The sequence below is a fragment of the Drosophila ananassae genome, chromosome 3L (genome assembly GCF_017639315.1).
Source record: "Drosophila ananassae strain 14024-0371.13 chromosome 3L, ASM1763931v2, whole genome shotgun sequence".
NCBI lineage: Eukaryota > Metazoa > Arthropoda > Insecta > Diptera > Drosophilidae > Drosophila > Drosophila ananassae.
Window position 1 is genome coordinate 19,206,494 of NC_057929.1, and position 18,912 is coordinate 19,225,405.

The 18,912-nt window shown below is 42.0% G+C and overlaps 2 protein-coding genes across 6 annotated transcripts in view; one reads left to right on the forward strand and one right to left on the reverse strand.

Annotated features, from left to right (window-relative positions):
- The first annotated feature begins 1,696 nt into the window (after positions 1-1,696).
- LOC116656201 lies at positions 1,697-2,334 on the forward strand. The gene is given in 2 exon segments (XM_032455650.1): positions 1,697-1,804; positions 2,275-2,334. Coding segments are annotated over 2 exon segments (168 nt in total).
- A 12,269-nt stretch (positions 2,335-14,603) lies between these two features.
- LOC6493901 (zwei Ig domain protein zig-8) overlaps positions 14,604-18,912 on the reverse strand; it is a 62,375-nt gene continuing 58,066 nt past the window's right edge. For all 5 annotated transcript variants that reach the window (XM_044715247.1, XM_044715250.1, XM_044715248.1 and 2 more), the window contains 4 exons: positions 17,802-17,936; positions 17,530-17,743; positions 16,870-16,981; positions 14,604-16,800 (listed from right to left, as the gene is read on the reverse strand). In XM_044715247.1, the coding sequence (XP_044571182.1) occupies positions 16,782-16,800; positions 16,870-16,981; positions 17,530-17,743; positions 17,802-17,936 (480 nt within the window). In that variant the 3' untranslated portion in view covers positions 14,604-16,781. The remainder of the gene's footprint in view (positions 16,801-16,869; positions 16,982-17,529; positions 17,744-17,801; positions 17,937-18,912) is intronic.

Genomic DNA, 18,912 nt, shown 5'->3' on the forward strand with positions numbered 1-18,912 from the left:
ATTTAAATGCAAATTGCCCCAAAAAGATAGCGGGGTTCTTGAGTACTTGGATTCGGGGCTGCAATTTGACAACCGCTGACCCTAATGAACGCGCGGTGGAGCAATACTGTTAATATGAACTTATTGGCAAATGGCAGTGTGAAATCTCCGTCACTTCTTCCTTGTCTGTATTTTTTTCTATTTTATAACATCTGCAGCTGCGGCAACGGCGAGTGCTACACACTCATAATGGGAAATTATGAACGCGTCCGTCGTCACATTAAAACAAACATAACAACTACGTGACTAATTATGTTGATATTAAACTTATTCCCTCCCCCTGTGCCCCCATTAAAGTTCATTCTCTCGGTGTCTGTACGCCAATGCAGAAGAAAGTGAAATTAATGTTAAGTACGCGTGAAACATGTGAGTTTGCTTTCATATCCATAGTACGTGTTTCGGTTTTAGTTAAAGTATATTTAGAGACTGCTGACAAGATTAGCGGAAAAGTCATTTGTATCCAGCTATTCCCCATCTCGTGTCTGAACATTAGTTCTGAAATGGCTGATTGCGTTTGCAGTCTAATTAAAATGTTCGGGGGATGTATGTATGTGTATATGACTGTACCCTTGATACCCCTGATAAATTAATCGACGTGCTAAAACATCAACTTGGTCTCTTCGAAAATCGTTCTACATATCTCTTTTCTATTACCAAAAACTTAAATGATACGATACTTTCAAGTACTTAATAAAAGTTAGTGTATTTTTCGAAAAATTAAATTTTTAGATCCAAGTTCTGGTTAAAATTTATTAAATCGAAAGTTTTGGCAAATTCGATATCCATGCTTATGGCGGTTATGGGATATACTGGACCAATGCGACTTGAGTCTTCGTAAAAAGAATATAATTTTGACAACGTAAGACTAGGTTTGAAAAGAAAACGAATACCGGCAGTCGCGTGTGTTTGTATCACCTCGAGAAGTGAATCTAATCCAAATTTTGATAAACTATCGGTTTATTTTGAATGTATATCAACACTGTGACTATATTGCACCTTCTGTTGCCCGGGAGCTGTCACCGTCATGAGCTTCCATGAAAATACGCGGCCAAAATAGTAACGAGGTGTGGATACAGAAGCCCCGAAATGCACATAATAAATGTGTGCACGTGATTCGCAGAAACTGAAAGCGAAATTATACGGAGAAGCAACACTAAAACATTCAAGAAATGAAAAGTGCCTGAAAAAATGCATAATACCGAAACTTAGAAAGGAAAGCCGAGAGCGCGTGATTAATTTCGCTTTTCATTTTAGACAAATTAAAAATGCCAACCGGGTATCTGACCAGACCACTTGTTTGTGGTCGTACTCCCAGTGGGAGTTACTTCTTTTAAAATGAAATTTTTTCCATGGCAGCTGAGCTATAGCCGGACATTCAGTGAATATATATTTAATACCCTTAAAAACTGTTCTGATTCAATGGAATTTCAGAGTGTTGCGTTGGCGGGTAAGGACGCAAGAAGGGTAAGGCCAAATCTTTAAATCGGGTCCGAAACTATTGTTACTTCGTCGCAAAAGACTTCTTTAATAATTTATTTTTTAAGAGGAAACGGAATTGTTCCTAAAAGGCGTTGCGTCGCTTATTTACCAATACTTCCCAATTCAAATACCATAGCAACGTCCGATAAGGAACACAAGTGCGTGCGGTTTTGATTCCATGGCTTACGGTTTGATTGTTTACATATGTACATCGCTCAATAGATTGTCAGTAATACCATTGATTGGCAAACCATAAACCAAAATAAGAATTAAATGCACAGTTTTGGCCAAAAAAACTTAACCGGCCGCTAACCCGTTTTTTGCTTTAATATAAATGCAAGTGTCTGTTTCACTATACTATATATCTAACTATTCATGGATGGAGTAAAAATCTTGACACCCTTTAAAAATACTTTCAAATGTATATCTGGCTGAAGACCTAAGTTTTCCCATTTCTTAATTTTTCAAAACTTTTTTTTAAATAATGTTACATTATATCCTGTCGTCGACTTTGACTCCACGGCACTGCGAAATTATAATACCCCCTGAAAGACTTCAAATATCGTATTGATGGGAGTGAATGAAGAGCTTATGTATGTTTGTCATGAAATTAAATCGCATCGGAAATGGGGAAATATTTCACAGCAAACAATCAAACTAAAATAGGATTAGTATCGCTCTGTGCTTAATTTCTCAGTATAAACGCTGATTTCGAATTGGTTGTATTCGGACAAGCGCCAAGTGAAAACAAACAATAAAAGCGCTAAATTAAAGCAAAACAATTGTCAGTCCGTTGTACGAAAAGCGAAATTTTAAAATCTCTATAAAATACCCGTTTGTGAAAAGACTATTTTGTATTATTGTGGGTCAATAAGATTTTTTCAGATACAAGCATCTATCAGCATTTCGGGACAACTCTTCATCTATTTTACTGTAAAATTATATTGCTGGAATAAATTTATATTATCAAGAATAAATTCTTTTGACTTTTTGAGGAACTTAACTAATCAATTTTTTCCCAAGCTAGTTGTATTAGACAAAGCACTCGGCATTTTAAACTCGCCCAGGCCTTGCATCTTACAAAAATCATAAATATAACGCTTTAGTGGGAAACGAATAAAAGTTCCAAAAATGCCAAGAGCATTGTGTGAGGTTTGCTTTCCGATGTTGGACTCGGAATTATGAGAAACCATCTAATCAAAAACATATAATATGTGATTAGAACCTTGCAAGAATGAGCCAATTGGAGGAGCCAGAATTTTTTTAAGGTCTCTCGGTTAAAATGTGTAGGACCCAATTCGATTCAACTATATTTTTGGCTTTCATCCAATTTCTCCAAACATTTTTAGCTAAAAGCTAGGTTTTTCTAAAAATTTGACCCACTTTGCATTATTCTGCGTTGTTTTGTGTTAAAACATCAGAAAGCGCTAGTTGCACAAATTTGGAGTGCTTTAAACATTACAGTTGGGGGTAATGCTCTTAGTTGGTAGTTCGTATTAATAAATCCAATCTTTTTGAAGTCCCGGTTTTAATTGGCGATATGGGGCTGCCTCGGCTGGTGAGTGAACTTTGAACCGGAGGCTCTCCTGCTCCTTAGAATGCGCCCACGTCAGTCCAGCCGGGCTAACTTTAGACGGCATCCGCAGCCAATGCTCCGTATCAGTATTCTATTTGCCATGTAGAGCAGCGATAGGCAGCAGGAGCAGGAGCAGGACCTCGAGCTCAACTATCTGCGAAAATTTGCTCAGTTACTTTTGTGCAATCCCCAAATCCCAGTTCAATTTTATCTATGTACGTATGTATCTATCTGAAGCGGGAAGGGGAGGTCCCTTGCCACCACGCCCTTCCTGCCTCCGGCTCCGTGTGCGGCTTGAATGGAACTGTTGACGTAAATTGACAACAAAGCCAGGCACTCAGCTGCGCATTCTTATTCTTTGCCCTCGAAAAATGAAAGTGCATGCTTCGGGTAATGGCAAATGGCAACTGGACCCATTGCCATGTTTATTGCATTTCGCATCACTCTGTGCCAAATAAATACTGCCCGCGTCCCAAAAGGTAGCTGCAACTGCTTAATTTTTTGATTCCATCCTTCTATTTGTCTGCCAGATTCAAAGGACCTCACCACAAAGCTGCATTGCTTTAATATGCACCTTTACCTGGGTAAACAGAAACTTAATTGGCTCTCCCCAGCCTCCGCCCATCACACCCTTCCCTCATGTGCCCGCTCATTCATCCACTCTTACTGGGGCGTGTCTTTGAATGGCGGATGTGAGCAGGGTTCTTTGTTTGTCCAGATTGATGCTAACTACAAGCACTTCAATGTTGCTGTGATGTGTTCGGCTGTGCTGCTGGTCATCCATTCATGTTGCCTTTCTTCTTTAGTTTTCCAGACCGCAGAGTAATACGTGAGGGGTTCCAAGCCAAGCATCCTGAAATCGGGGCGTATACGCAATGCTGCCTCTCAATTAGGGAAGACTTGTACCTGTAATGCAGATCGCAGTCTTTCTGGGAATCGATTTGTATTTCTTTCCCTTCGCAGTTCGAGGCCAAAACTTATTCATATTCTTCTGGGTGGTACTGACGACATACCCCAGAGAAAATGCGAGAAATGGAAAATGGAAAATGAGAGACGGTGCATAAAGCAAGCATTTTTCGCACAGTTTACAAGGGTTCTAGTTTGACGGCAAATTTTGTTTGTGCTCACATAAAATTCCCAGCAATAATCCGGCTGCGTGCAACCCTGCTTCGTTACCGAGCCAACGAAATCATATTTTATTTTCGGCTTTAAAGCCAATTCTGACAGAGTCTGGATTTCGTATTACAATGCACCATCAGAGATGAACAATCCGCACAGGAAAGTGCACACACTACTCGTATACACACATGTGCACATGATGTGTGTAATAACTGGAGCATAAATGCGAGTATATTGCTGCTCAAAGCACTTCGAAATATTTGGCTCCAGGTTGCAAACACAAAGCTCGCTTTATGTGCCTTAACCAAATGTATTCCCAGACGATACGTCACTCACCTGCATCGCATACAGGTACGCATGCTGAAGTTTGGAATTTAAAATTCTGAACTTTTTGATTACATATGTAAATGGGGGACTCAATGCAGTCAGCTGGTTCCTTTTAATGGGACGAAGCATACCTAGGTGAGGAAGTTATCATTCTATTAACCGGTGTCCTCTCTCAAAGTAAATTAAACTGCTCGTTACTGTTTTCGCTTTTAATAATTTACCGAGGAGCCCGACAGGTCTGCATGAATTTTTAATTTTCCCCTTTTATTGAAGCTGCTGGCCGAAGTAAAAGAGTTGTCTGCGAAAAGCAATAAAGTAAACATTAATAATATCTGATGGAAAAGCAAATTAAGACAAAATCTTGAACGGAGTGTATGTTTCTACCCTGATGTCATCGGGAGAGAAATTTCTACAAGCATCCGAATAATTCGTAAGCCAATCAGGACAATAAAATTGGACATGATAGACAACCAGGGCCAGGATTTAATTTCTGTTTTATGATCATTATTTAGATTCTTCCTGGGATATCGAAGGACGGTAATTAATACGCTGCCAAGTCGAACGTCAAGTCAGGACCAAGTCAGGGACAAAGATTTTGGCATTGGCTGGAATACTTTCGAGCTGCTGGTACTTTGGCAGTATCTCAATTATTTCAATTTGGCATCGGTCAAGCATTTTTAATAATGGCCAAGAATCCTGGCAAATAAAGGATCTGCCAAGAATGGCAATTCCGAAACTTTCTCTGTTCACTTCTCTGGCTTTTATTACGGTGCATAAACTACCAAAAAATTTGCAAGCTAATTTCTTAGTCGGAAAGTCGGGAAGTCGGGGAAAAGTTAAAATTGTGGGGTCAAATGAAAAACGAGGGCCAGGAAGAGCAGAACGGGCTGCAGGAGCTAAGATAAAGTTGCGCCGCGCCAAGAAATAACTCAATAAAGGGTATTCAATGAATGAATTGACAAGAACTTGGCAAACTTTGGGATATAAATGCTTATAGATGCTGCTCCCCAGACAATAAATTAATGCCGTCGGAGCTGAACAAAAGGTGACAGCAGAAACAGGAACAGGAAACGAAGGAAGACAAAAGCGCAGCGCGGAATTTTTTTTCATTAAGGACATATGTGAGTGTGGGCAAGGGCCGACGACGATTCGGATGATGTCTAGTGTCCCTCGGCTTTCTCGCTCGCCTCTGAGATATTCTGAGCATATTCAATGAGCACTGGCCCTGCTCAAAAAGCGGCATTCAATCAGCTCCCGGTTGCGGACCAGCGGGCATTAAAAGTCAAATGGGACGTCAAGAGCCCGCAACAATGGAATGGGCGATTGAGCCGAAGTCTGGACTCCAAGACCGAGTCAAACTCGGAGTCCCACATCGAGTCCGATTCCGAGTCCCTAGCCCCTTTCCATGGTCGCCCTCACATCTCCGTTCGCGACCATTCCGCTCCACTCCATTCTCCGGCGGGTCCGTTGGGGAAATTTTACTAAATCGCTTGTAATCAATCAGTTGAAAATTAATTTCTCCAGCGCCAGTTTCGATTAAGAGTGACGCAGTGCTCCAGGATGAAAAGGAACGCAGTAAGAAAGTATCTGATTGCAACATTGATGTGCAACGCAGCACAATGAAAAATAAATCAAGAGGAAAAATCACATGTAAGTTAATTTTTTCTCTTATCCATTAAAAAGATACAAGGATTATGAGTATCATTTATCTTTAACCCAAGAACAACATAAAACTAAATAGTAGCTAACTGAAATTACAAATACCTTAAACTTCTTAATCATACATTCATACCTTATGAAAGTATGGTATATAATAAAAATAAATAAATTTTCCAGTACATTTTCAACCTAGAGTGTTCTTCCAAATAGGGCATCCATTTACCATCAACAGAACGTCACTTTGCGTTGCCAAATCCAGCTCCAAATTAATAACTCCCGCAAGAGCCAATGGCCCTTACCATCAGCTGGCCGTCATTTTTCCATCCTGGTCGTAGAAGTCGTCATGATGGCCGCCATTGAGGCACGCGTCCCTCAGTTGCTGTGCGTGAGTTGAAAAATTTTTATTGCATACATTTGGGCCGTCAGCGTAATTTCTCACTTTTGCAGAGAACGCGGGCCAGTGATGCTTGCGTGAAGTTTATATGGCGTCGGCACGCGCTGACAAATGGGCCCCTGCCCTTGGCCCCTTCTCCGTCCACTGTCTTCATTCGCAGCCTCCTACGGAAAACAGGCTACAATGAATGACGATTTGGGGCTAGAGCGATGGCTGAAGGCATCTCCATTACTGGGTATCACGGCGTCTAGTGAATAGTGCCATTTAGGCCAGCAAGTTTATGTCTCGCGACCCACTGGCGCTGCGGACAAAAATTTGCTTTCTTCCGCAGCTCGCACCAGTTTATTTTGACGCCTTCGGGCTCATAAATAAACTTCCAGAAACTCAAGATGATGAATTGTGTTGACGACTCTTTAGGGATTATGGTTTTCCCTACCTAATTTACCCCAAAACCTCTTATATTCTTACTGGGAGTATTTTAAATTTTTATACCCTTGCAGAGGGTATTATAATTTTGGTCAAAAGTGTGCAACGCAGTGAAGGAGACATCTCCGACCCTATAAAGTATATATATTCTTGATCAGGATTACCTCCTGAGTCGATATGAGCATGTCCGTCTGTCCGTCTGTCCGTCTGTCCGTCGGTCCGTCTGTCCGTCTGTCCGTCTGTCCGTCTGTCTGTTTCTACGCAAACTAGTCTCTCAGTTTTAAAGCTATCGAGTTGAAACTTTGCACACACCCTTCTTTCCTTTGCAGGCAGTATATAAGTCGGAACGGCCGGGATCGGTCGACTATATCCTATAGCTGCCATATAACTGATTGATCGGAAATGCCATAACTTTGGTGTTTTTTAAGTTAGAGGGTTGGGAGTTTCTACACATGTTATATTTGACCAAAATATCTTATGTACAAAATTTCGTAAGGATCGGCCGACTATATCCTATAGCTGTCATAGAACGATCGAAATTGGCATAACTTTGGTGTTTTTTAAGTTAGAAAGATGGGATTTGGTACAGATTCTATTTTGGGGAAAACAATCTGATCTGCCAATTTTCATAAGGATCGGCCGACTATAAACGATCCGCTATATATCTAATAAAATAAGATGGGTGGCGCCACCTAGCGGACTGCGACTGAACTGCAAGGGTATATCAACTTCGGCTCCGCCCGAAGTTAGCTTTCCTTTCTTGTTTTAGCTGCGTGTGCTGCCCACACTTGTGGGCCCGCAAAGAACAAGACTAAACCTTTGATTCCTGTTAATTCCAATTAGCTTATTGTACTCTTCCCGAGTCCTACTGCCACTAAACTTTAACTCACATTTTCGTGCCTTGTAAATCGATTCCCGACTTCAGTTAAGAGCGTATAAATTCGACGACCCATCTTCTGTAATCGTCGGCCACATTATGGGGTCTCAAATCCGACATTTAATTCCTTGACCACCCTCAGTTGATTGGTTAATTAGTCTCATTAGCGGGGCGCTTTCGAATGGCTTTGCAAAGTAATCGTCGCTGCGGTTCATTTTATGCTCCAAATAATGGAACCCCCGAAGCAGATGCAGAAAGGTGCATTGCCCTGAAAATTAAAGAATATTTTTATTTTCTTCGGGAGTAATAACAACCAATTTCTAAACAAAACTGTTTTGTGAAGATAAACTTAATAAGCGTATGACACCCTTTAAATTTTTCGAATTTTTTTTTTGATTTTTCGCTTTGTTAGTCACTTGAGAAGAAACTACGTTGAGGCCCTAGCAACTGTTTGGCCTCAAATCCTGGGTCAACCGCTTTATTTCCTATTCAAATAGTAGTTCGGGACCTGAACTGTGCTCGAGCAAATAGTCACTTGCTCAAGCTAATTCAACTTTTCTTTGGCTCGCACACCGACTTTCTCAGCCAGGTCGAGGCTAAATAAATAGAAAAAGAAGTCTGCTCAATGGTAGGGCACGGATTCTCTCGAAGTTATTACGTGAGGCAGTTGCCCTAAAAATTTATGCACTCCCGGCGCACAGGACGCAGAAGTACGACTCCTTGCACGCTGACGTGCACAGGTCGAGCGGAAGTAGTGGCCCATAATGGCTCAAATCTGAATTATGTGGCAAGAAACCGGAAGTCAAGGAGCAGAGGAGGCCGGGCCGCGGCAATAGGAATGACATGCGGACATCCGTCATAGGTCAGAAATCAGCATGCTAAGCACTTTACCCGACTCCGATGTCTCAGAAAGCCCTCGTCTTCAGCCATCGGTTTTATCAATTATGCAAATGGCAAATTTAACACCTCAGCAAAGTGGCATATACGAGAATGCAGTGTGAACGAGTCGGGTTGGGAGCTCTAGTTGGTGGGACTTACTAAGTCGGTGAGACGAGGAGCCGTCGGCCATAAATCTTGAGCGCAGTAAATGCAACGCGACGTTAGCAGGCCGGCAATGAATTTAAAATACTTTTTGTTCCTGGTGGACTTTTCAAGTGCTGCGGCAGACCAACGCTGCCGACCGCACTAAGTTGCTTAATTTTACGGTCGCGGTCTCGGTGCCGGATATCACGGCAAAGTGGAATTTTCCGTTAAACACACATAAATTCTGCAAGAATATTAAAGCATAACCAGGACGCAGTGAAAGGCACTGCCCGAAAGGCGGACGTGGAACTGCAGTGTTCATTGGACAGGGGAAATAATGAGACGCTGCTTGCCGTGATGAAGATGGAGTTGATTACGTGTGGAAATATTTTATGCGATTTCAAAAATGAAACACAAACGGCTCGAGGGCTATTAATTTGAATTCACGACAGGAGCGAAGCTCCCGGTTCCCGACTGCCGAGTCCTGAGCTCCAACTCCCGAGTTCCGAGTCGTAATATTCGTTTTCATAATTCGTTGTCGCTTTGCTTGCATAAGCATTTGTTTTATGCTCTCCCACATCCTTGCGTCTTGAATTCTTCGTCAGCTGCTGCTCCAGCCGGAGGACCTGCTTTTTCTTCTCCTGCTGAGCTCAGCACAAAATGCCTTCGCTTGTAATATTAAAATAGCCGGAAACGGAAATTCAAAACGCCATTGCATGCCCGGGTATTAGTAGGTGTATAGGTGAACCCAGAACACTGTAAACGTCCACGTCCAAACGTATTGCACATGTGTTGGTATTTTTGCATATTTCATTTTGCTGAAGAACCCTATGGGCACCCTTGCATGTCGCTAAGTATTTATAAAACCTGCATACAGGCATGCCAAAATAAACACCCCGGGGACTCCAGACGGACGTCCAGGTCCCGTGCTCATCCAGAATTCAGCTGTAATAAGGCTGGCACCCCGATTTTTCCTTCGGCGCTATTGATTATTTCCTCCGCAACAAATTATAAGTACAAAATGGTGAAGGCTTCCCGGCGAGTGGGTGCTTCAGTTACGGTGGCTTGTTGGCATAACAAGCACGTGTCAGGACAAAGAGGTTGGTCGGGGACGGGGGGCCAATTGGGAAAGCAGGAAATCTAAAATCCTGGCCTTTATATAATGAGTGTAGGGAAAGGCACTTGCCGCACCTGACAGATCAAGGATTACGGGGTTGTCAGACGCTTTTGGAGACTTTGTCCAATTCGTCGCTTATGTGCACTTTGACTCCATGCGTGCTATGCAAATTTAATTGGTACTCCAATGTATTTAATTGGCAAGCCTTGATCATTGAAAGTGACTACAATAACCGGTGCTAAGAAGAGGCACATGTCAGGTAGTTTCCTTGATATCCTTGACTCAACGTCTTGAAGTCACCAAATAAATAAGATTTGTGTACTTAGTTGTGTACAATGTACACAGTTTACTAAAATAATGGAATATTTTTGTACATAAATTAATCACCGGTTAAATAATTAACCAAACTTATGAACTTTAAACATTTTTTCGATCAAAATTTAACAAATTACTCAAGAAATAATGGTTTTTGCTTCATTTATAGACCAACGGTGGTTAAATGCAACAATTTTTACGTTGAAATTCTAAGTATTTTGCTATCGAAGTATTTTGCCATCCCCGACACGGGGGCAGAGGAGCGATAAAGGGCGAGAGCTTGACCGTGGCTAGGGTGAAATACCGCTTGGACGTGATGATGCACTCAGCATCGAACGGTGCGCAAGCCATCGATGATAATTTTTTTCAGCACTTGCACTCAATACACAAATGTGCTATAAAATATGTGAACAAATATTTCTTTTTTTACGGGATGGGCAGTGCTATAAATGGCTTGCGGTTGTACTTTATGTGGGGCGCAGACCCTGACTTTCTCCACCCTTCCCCTGCCGCTTGCACTTTCCCGCTTCTTGGGCTCCCGGCCCTATGTTGTGCAGTTTCTTCCCCCAATGCTCCGCACGGTTGCATCATCAATTATGCTTATCAAAACAGTGAAGGCTAAACTTTTGCTGACCAACTGATGCCCCTGTTGGACGATACGCTACAGCACATCCACTCTCTCACTTTAGCTCTTCCGACCGCCCTTTGCCATACTCCGCTTCGGTCTACTCCGGTCTGCCCTGTCCTGCCCGATGACCCCTCTACAACGACTGCATGTGATTTGAGTGCACTCGCCAGGTAATAAATATGAAGTGCTAAACACGAGATACGCGCATTTTTCTGCTCGCAAAACTTTTGCCACATTGTGGCCAACAATATTGCAAAAGCTTTTAAACAATTGCAGAGGGCTCGGGCGGGACTGATTTAGAGCCTTAGCAAGACACAGGGCCACAAAAGGCACCGATACGGACGCGGATGCGGATTTATTATAGATTCCGATGCCGTCAGAGAGCTGGCGGAGAGTGCTGGCAGGCCAAGGGCAAAGGCAAATGCAAAGGCACAGGCTAGGTGGCCTGGGCGGATCGAACTGTTCTCACCCCGTCGCTTTCCAATCAATTACAACTGGCACGAGTAAGTGCGGAACGCAGTGAGAACAGCACTCGCGGGTGGCTTGGATTTACACAAATGCACAATAATTTCTAACATCAGCGGAAAACATGACTGCTTAATGCCGGAGGGCCAGCGGCGGAGGAATACTCTGCCAGGTATGTGCACACTTGTATGCGCAATTTGAATGATTGTTTTGCGTTCTGTTTCGCCATTTTCCCATTCGTCGCTTTGCCGCTTTGCGCTTTGATTGTTTGTTCTTGCCACGGGAGAGTGGAACGTGTGTTGATTACAGTTATTGCAAGCTGTTACGCGGTATTCACGGAGTGTCTATGAGGGTGTTGTAATCGTACAAGGACGAGCTACGTAGAGAAGTAAAGATTCCCACGTTTACAAATTATTCCCATATTACCTCCAAAAGACACCACTATTTTGATCGATTTCTTTATTGTTCTATCCAGAAATGCTCAAATCTGTTACTAATTGTATCAGATTTAAGTAATAGGGAAAGAAGCGTTTGGTCGAAGCGTTGCTTTTGATTCTTTTAAAATCCATCAGATAAAATTAAAATTATACCTGGTACTCGTAGACTAGAGGCCCAGTCGATATTGGCATATCCGTCTGTATCATGCGATTAGAGATTATAGAAGAAGATATATGCATAAGATAGAAGTATAAGATTTTGCATGTAGGCTTCTATCGCACGCAGATCTAGTTTGTTTCAAATTTTTGCCATGTCCCCTACCGCCACAAAAAATGACATATTTTTTAGCGTTATTTTACTATTGAAGAAACAATTTTGAAAAATTTTGGTATATACTACTTTGATTCCAAACTAATTGTATGCCTAATTTATATCTGGAAATCCAATTTCATCCAAATCATCTGAAATTTAGAGGAGTTTTAGATATTTATATTGTGGTTCTGGCTGGCTTGTTCTATTTTTTAACCCGTGGGGATTTCAGAGACTTTATGAGATAGAGCTGACTACAGCCAAATCTTCTTGGTTTAAGATATGCCAATTACCATATAATTCACTTTTCAACCCATTGCAAAATTGCTACACAACTGAAGAATAATAATATTTGGATTATCTCCGATCTACAAACCATAATAATGATTCTGTTGAACTTTAGTTCCGTTGCTTGTGATTGTGTGCCGTACAGCATATATGTAGTGCCATAGATGTAATCCAAATTTTCAAGATTATTTTTGCTTTATACGCACATTATATGCATTTTATTTTTCTATGTGTCTATGACGTATATGACTGGTTCTGATCCTTTTATATATAGGGTATATATATGTATTAAAAGCAGTTTTTAATGTGTTTTGATGCCAAGCTATTCAGACTAATAGCTCTAATAGCAATAGCTAAATTCAGTCATCGATATCGGACCATTATTAAAGAAGTTATAGACATTTGATTCTGCTAACTTACTGGATTGTTTTAGTTGATCCCTCAAATATTCATAGGCGATATATTTTGAATAATTATTTTTTTTAATATGGCTAAATTCGACAAACAAAATCTTTATAAAAAGAACTTAATGGACATACTTGTTTTGAAAGCGCAAATCAAAATTTTGAAAAATAGAAAATTGTCCCGATCGATTCAACTTTTTTCAGACGGACATGCTTTATTTTTATTAACTCGATGTCTTGATCATAAATATATATACTTTCTGTGGTCGGGAATGATTCCTTTAATGTATTATCTAGAAAAATGAACAAAATTAATTTACCCCGCAAAAGAATAAAAAGTCCTAAACAATGAAAATTTTTAAATTTTGTTATGTTCTTAATTTGGTAAACGAGGAAAAATAGTTGTATAAAAGGTATTACCAAAAGCTTTACTTTACTCTATATTTCTGGCTCCTGCGACGGAATTGGAATGGGAGCCATTTGGGGTCGCTGTCATGTCATTAAAGTTAATGCGTTGAAAAATTCGATAATTTAAATGTTTATAACTCGGCTATAAATTGATTTTGAGCTTTTAAGCAAACAGGCCTCATGGAGGACCCGGCTTAACAGCTGTCATCCTGCGGCGCTGTGTGGTTATGGAAAGGATATGGGATGTGGGTAGGCAAGATACGAGTGTTTGCCAATTTCCATTCCAGCAGAGGTGACATTCCGGGGCTGAATTATACAGCGTTTTTGTGAGCGACCTGGATCTTGGAGTTTTCGCGTGAAACTTTTTAATCAAAACGGCAAATCGAAAATAAAAATAGCAAAGTTTTCACTCAGCAAACGTCGAAGTCTTTCGGCAACTCAACTTTGGCTGTCAACAGCCAATTTCGCCCATTTGACTGCCGCTCTGGCGAAGTGTGCAAAAAGGTTCCGGCTGCGACTCAATACATCTTGAGGGGCCTCGGCAGGGTCTCTCGCTTGTGTGTACACTATAATTTCTTGTTGAAAATTCTCCATTACTTTTGCAGTTCAATGTTTTACTTTTAAGCCACCCAATCGACCCACCGAGGCAACGAGCCACCGACCAAGCAACCCACCAAACCATTGGCCATGGGCTGCTCTGGCACTTGTGCATGGCAAATTTACTCGGGTTCATTTCATTTGGCAAAACTTTGGTGGCCACAAAAGTTTGCTGCTCGGGCCAGGCCTGGTGGCAGCATTCAATGCATTTGATTTCTCAAACACACTTAGCCAACTTCCAGCGTGGAATTTAAGGCAGGACGGGCATGGCTCCGAGGGCTTCTGTGTACTTAAGTGCAACATGTTCGCTGGCGAAACGGCAAAATGGCGAAATGAGAGGCGAAGGGCACTGAATGAAATGCTGACAGAAAGTAAACTGCCGGGCTTAAGGAAAATGTCGAAAAATAATTGGCGCGCCGTTTCGAAAAAGCTAGCAACTTTGGCAAATAGGCAGTCGATTCTGTACGGGGTGTGTGGTGTGTAGAGGTGGGGGTGGGGGTGGGGGTCCTGAGTTGTGCCAACAATGGGGTCTTATTATAGCGTGTTGACGCGCAGCCTTTACAATAGCAACGATTTGGCACTTTTCGAAAAGTTTTTTGGCCACCGGACGGAGCGGCCTTCTTGATTGGCAATGGCTCGATAACTTACCAACACTGCTTCTCGCCCACTCCCACCACCATACATAGTAAAAAGGATAAGCCGGGACAAAACATAGTTATTGTTTAAATTACATTTATTTTCCATGATAATCACTTGATTTATTCGAATGCATTCGTATTGGTTTCCATACTTTGCTGGTTTGGTTGTGTCTCCTGTCGCCTTTATTCCCCCTTTCCGGGTGTGAGTGGGTGTGTGTGTAAGCACAATGTTTTATTTGGTTTACTGGTAATTTTACTATTATTAAATTCATATTCGTCAAATGTTTGCAAGTTGAAATTGTACAATAATGCGCACGAGCATTTACATTGAAAACATTTTAATCATTTTAAATCGATTTTTCGTTAGGTTTCGCTATGGCCTTCGTCCATACAGAGAGTACAATACCTATTATAAGATTTCATTTGTCATATGTGACTTCATAATTAACAAACGGCCATTACCGGCCGTTCGATATACATATGGTAATATGGTAATACAAAATATTTACAGTGGAAATGCTTAACAGTGAGAACCAACTAAATGCTCAGAACATTGCATTTAATTCAATCCAATTAATTACTTATTCCAAAGGACCTGGGGCATTCGCATACACATACAACACATCAAGGAGACGAATCCACAGTTAGTATTTTGATATTTTCAATATTCTTATTACGTTTCACAATCAGTAAACTACATTTACTTAATTTTTGGTTTTATTTCCGGTTTACACTAAGGAATCTATTCAAACTTCAAGTGGTATTGTTTAACAGTTTGTTGCTTGTAAATTACGTACCGATTATGAACGAATGTTGGCTTAAATCTGACCATCCATAAGAGGCGGAGGTGATCTCCTATATTGTATTGTATTCTATCGTATGTGCCGACCACCCGGGCCAGCTCCCGGGGAGTCAACCGTGGAGTCGAGTTCCGTAAACAGTCGAAAAGTTGTACATAATTCATTACGTAGATGCTTTTTCTTGATTGAGGTGTTGCAGCCGCTGGCACAGGCACGAAAGAAATGCGATTTGCAGAGGAATGCGAAAAGAAGGTGTTGAAATTTCAACTTTCTTCCTTCCCCGCCCTGCCATGCCCTGCCAGGAATGACGAAGAAACGAATGGGAGCTCGACATGCGGAGGCTTTAAGGATTTCGTTGATTTAGACTCCTTTCAGAGCACAAGGGTCCTTTGCTGGCCAAGTGAAGTGCCGTCAGTAAAGCACATGGGGTGGTCAGTAAAACCCACTCGGCCGTGCTGGTCCGGCACTCACATCCGCCGAGTGTTCCAAATTAATTACTGAATGATTTTGACAGGTTGAAAGTCCATAAAGCATCCGCATGCTCGAAGCCCGCAACCTCTCATCCCGATTAATAATATTGCGCATTTTCAGTCGGTTGTGTGTCTTTTGGTTGCTGGTGTTGTAGTTGTAGCTGAATGATTTCCTTTTTATTTACAAAATTTGAATTACTATATTTTTGCTGCATGCGGCGTTTGTCCTTGTGTGCACGTATGCTTGCGCTGCCGTTTGCAGTAAAATGTATTTACAAACTTAATAACACAATTAATTAAAATGGGTTGATTTCGTCCTCTTACTCTCGTCAGGGAGTATAATTCGTGCTGCTTGCCCTGGGCTCTTCTTGCGCTTATGCAGCGGATGTCCTTTATACTATGAGTTTTCAATTAGCAACTAATAACAGTTATAACGGCTTTTTAATGAATGTTGCATTCGTTAAAGAACTCGTTTAATGGACTTTGATTGGCTACTTATGCAAAAGGCCATTTTCGGGGACGCAAAGCATTCAACTGGCTCAAAAAAGGATACATGTTTGATATTCATTGCACTTACACGTGTTATAAAGGCAAACCCAAACTTAAGCTTAAACTTAAACTAAAACTTAGACTTAATTCAACGCATTACCAAATAAAGAAACAGTTCACATATTTGTCTCCAACCTCCAATCTTCAACCTCAAACAGACTGTACACAATCAATGGGAAGTGATTTATAACTAAACTAGGTCTTATCTAAACGTCTGGATGTACGAGTGGATGCCAGGCATACATACGCTACACACATATGCGACTGTGATTGGATTACGTTGATTTTTACACTCCAGTGCTTAGCTTAGCAATTATCCTAGACTCGGGTTATTTAGTTATTAACTCTGTGTCTGGTTTGTTTAGGTCTAACACTGAAATAGCTTAAATAGGACTTCTTTGTCGCCAACTTCCGCTCATTGCTCGCCGCTCGCCGTTTAGGTCAGAAGGATGCGTCTGTTGCAAGATATATAGATAAAAATACAAGTTCTGTCACTCGGGATTAGTGTACGTCCTTCGACTTACCTCACAACAACCGTGTTCAGCAGCAGGCAGGGCGCCAGCATTGACCTAAATATATGCGTCAGACGATCGGCCGAGGAGGTCTTGCGTCGCGATATAGCCGCCATATTGTCGCCTGAAAGTGACAGCGGGTAAATTTGAATTTGAATTAGTGCCAGAATTAGTTGGGTGCGATTGCAATTATGCGCGCCAACAGCCAAGCCATCCCGTGCCGGGCCGTGCATCTTGCCCTCCCACTTTTATCCTCCCGTTTCCACATTTTCATTTTCAGCATCTGCAGGCGTCGTCTCATTTGCATATTTTCATTTACACGTCTTATCATCATTATAAAATTCGCACCATGTCCATTTAAATGCAAACATCACAAGAAACTCAATTTGTGTCACCCTTTTTGCAAAAAAATATAAAAACTTAAAGATGTAAGAGCTTTTAACCTATTTGTTTACATGGAAATAGGAGACAATTGGTGAAAAAACAACGGTAGAAAGAATATGGTCTTGAAATTGTCGACCTTTATCATTGAATTTGAATCTTAAAATTTTTCGAGTGTACTTCGTAATGTATTTTCCATATTTTCGTACCATATTTTTATTAACTCTTTACCTTTGTAATAAAAATCTGTATAAATGCAAAAATTATAATATTTGAGTACGTCCTTCTCACCTTTTGAGACAAAGACGTAAATGCTGGCCGGCTCCGTGTTACTGGCCGAACAGGTGTAGTTTCCAGAATCGGTGATCTGTGGCTCCCGGATGATCAGACGGCTCTGCGTTCGGGGCCCGGGTGTCGTCTCAATGGTGATGTCTCGTCGGGAGTCAACGTAGTTGATCAGACGGTCGTTCTTCTGCCAGTACACGTACTGGGGTGGTGTGGGGCTCTGAAAGGGGGCGGGAAATCGTCTGAGAGCCGAAAAAGGCGGCACGTGGACAACTTACCTTTTCAATAATGCAAACCAAATTGATTGTTGAGCCCATGTCGACATGCAGCTCGCCAGAGCCCAGAATGAAGGCCTCCGGCACAACCACTTGAAGATTCACAAAGTGCGAAATGATTCCAGTCGGGGTCGAAACCTGGGTGTTAAGTTTTATTTTGAGTGTAAGGTGAGAAAAGGAGAGGAGCCATGGAGCGGAAAGAGCAAGTACGGCAATTGAGTGCGATTGGTATACGTAATCAACTCGAGTCTTAATGCTTCAGTAAACTCAAAGCAAAAACCTTTCCCCGCCGGGCTGTGTTGGGAAATCGTTGCGAGTGCAAGAAATGTTGCACTCATTGAAATGCAAATCAAACAATTTCAATTTGGCACACAAAAATGAAACAAAAACGAACGGATTCTATATAAGTGGAGCGCTTCCTACACGTTCAGAATAGTTTCTATCTGAAGTGGGAGCCGGAGCGGGAGCAGGAGCAGGAGCTGACGACGCCCCTACTCACAAAAATAACCGGCAGGCAGCAGTTGCTATTGCAGCTTCTACGGTTCCGCTGCCCAATGGCAGCAATGGAGAAGGAAATAATCATTTCGGCATATTTGCATGCAGCTCTCGTTTGCTACGTAGTCCCGGGTCCAGAGACCGAAGACCGGAGTCCGGAGGGGACATGCCCGACCCACTGACTCTGAGCATGACTCGATGACTGACTGGTTTGCCCTGGCATGCGGCTTCTCATATTGAAATTGCATGCAAACAATTTTGAAATTGAAGCTACGTTTCCGAAATCGCTCCGCTCACCGCCCGACCCTGCCGTTCCCCCAGCCCTGTGTACATCCCCACCCGCCATCCTATCCATCCAGTCAAAGCAGCCCGAGTGGCACTTGCGCTGCTGCACAAACAGAGTTACTGTCAAGTGTCCATTTCAGCAGCGTCTAACTTTGTTGCTTTTCGGTTAGTTGTCTTCCCCGTCTCTGCCCCTCTCTATCCCTTCCGTTCCTCCGACCCTCTTAAGCTGTTTTCCTTTTCATTCCGTGCCGGGAACACGCCCCTTCCATATTTGCATCCGCATGACTTTCGGCTTCTTGTGCATTAGTTGGCAGGATGGAAGGAACGTCGCTCG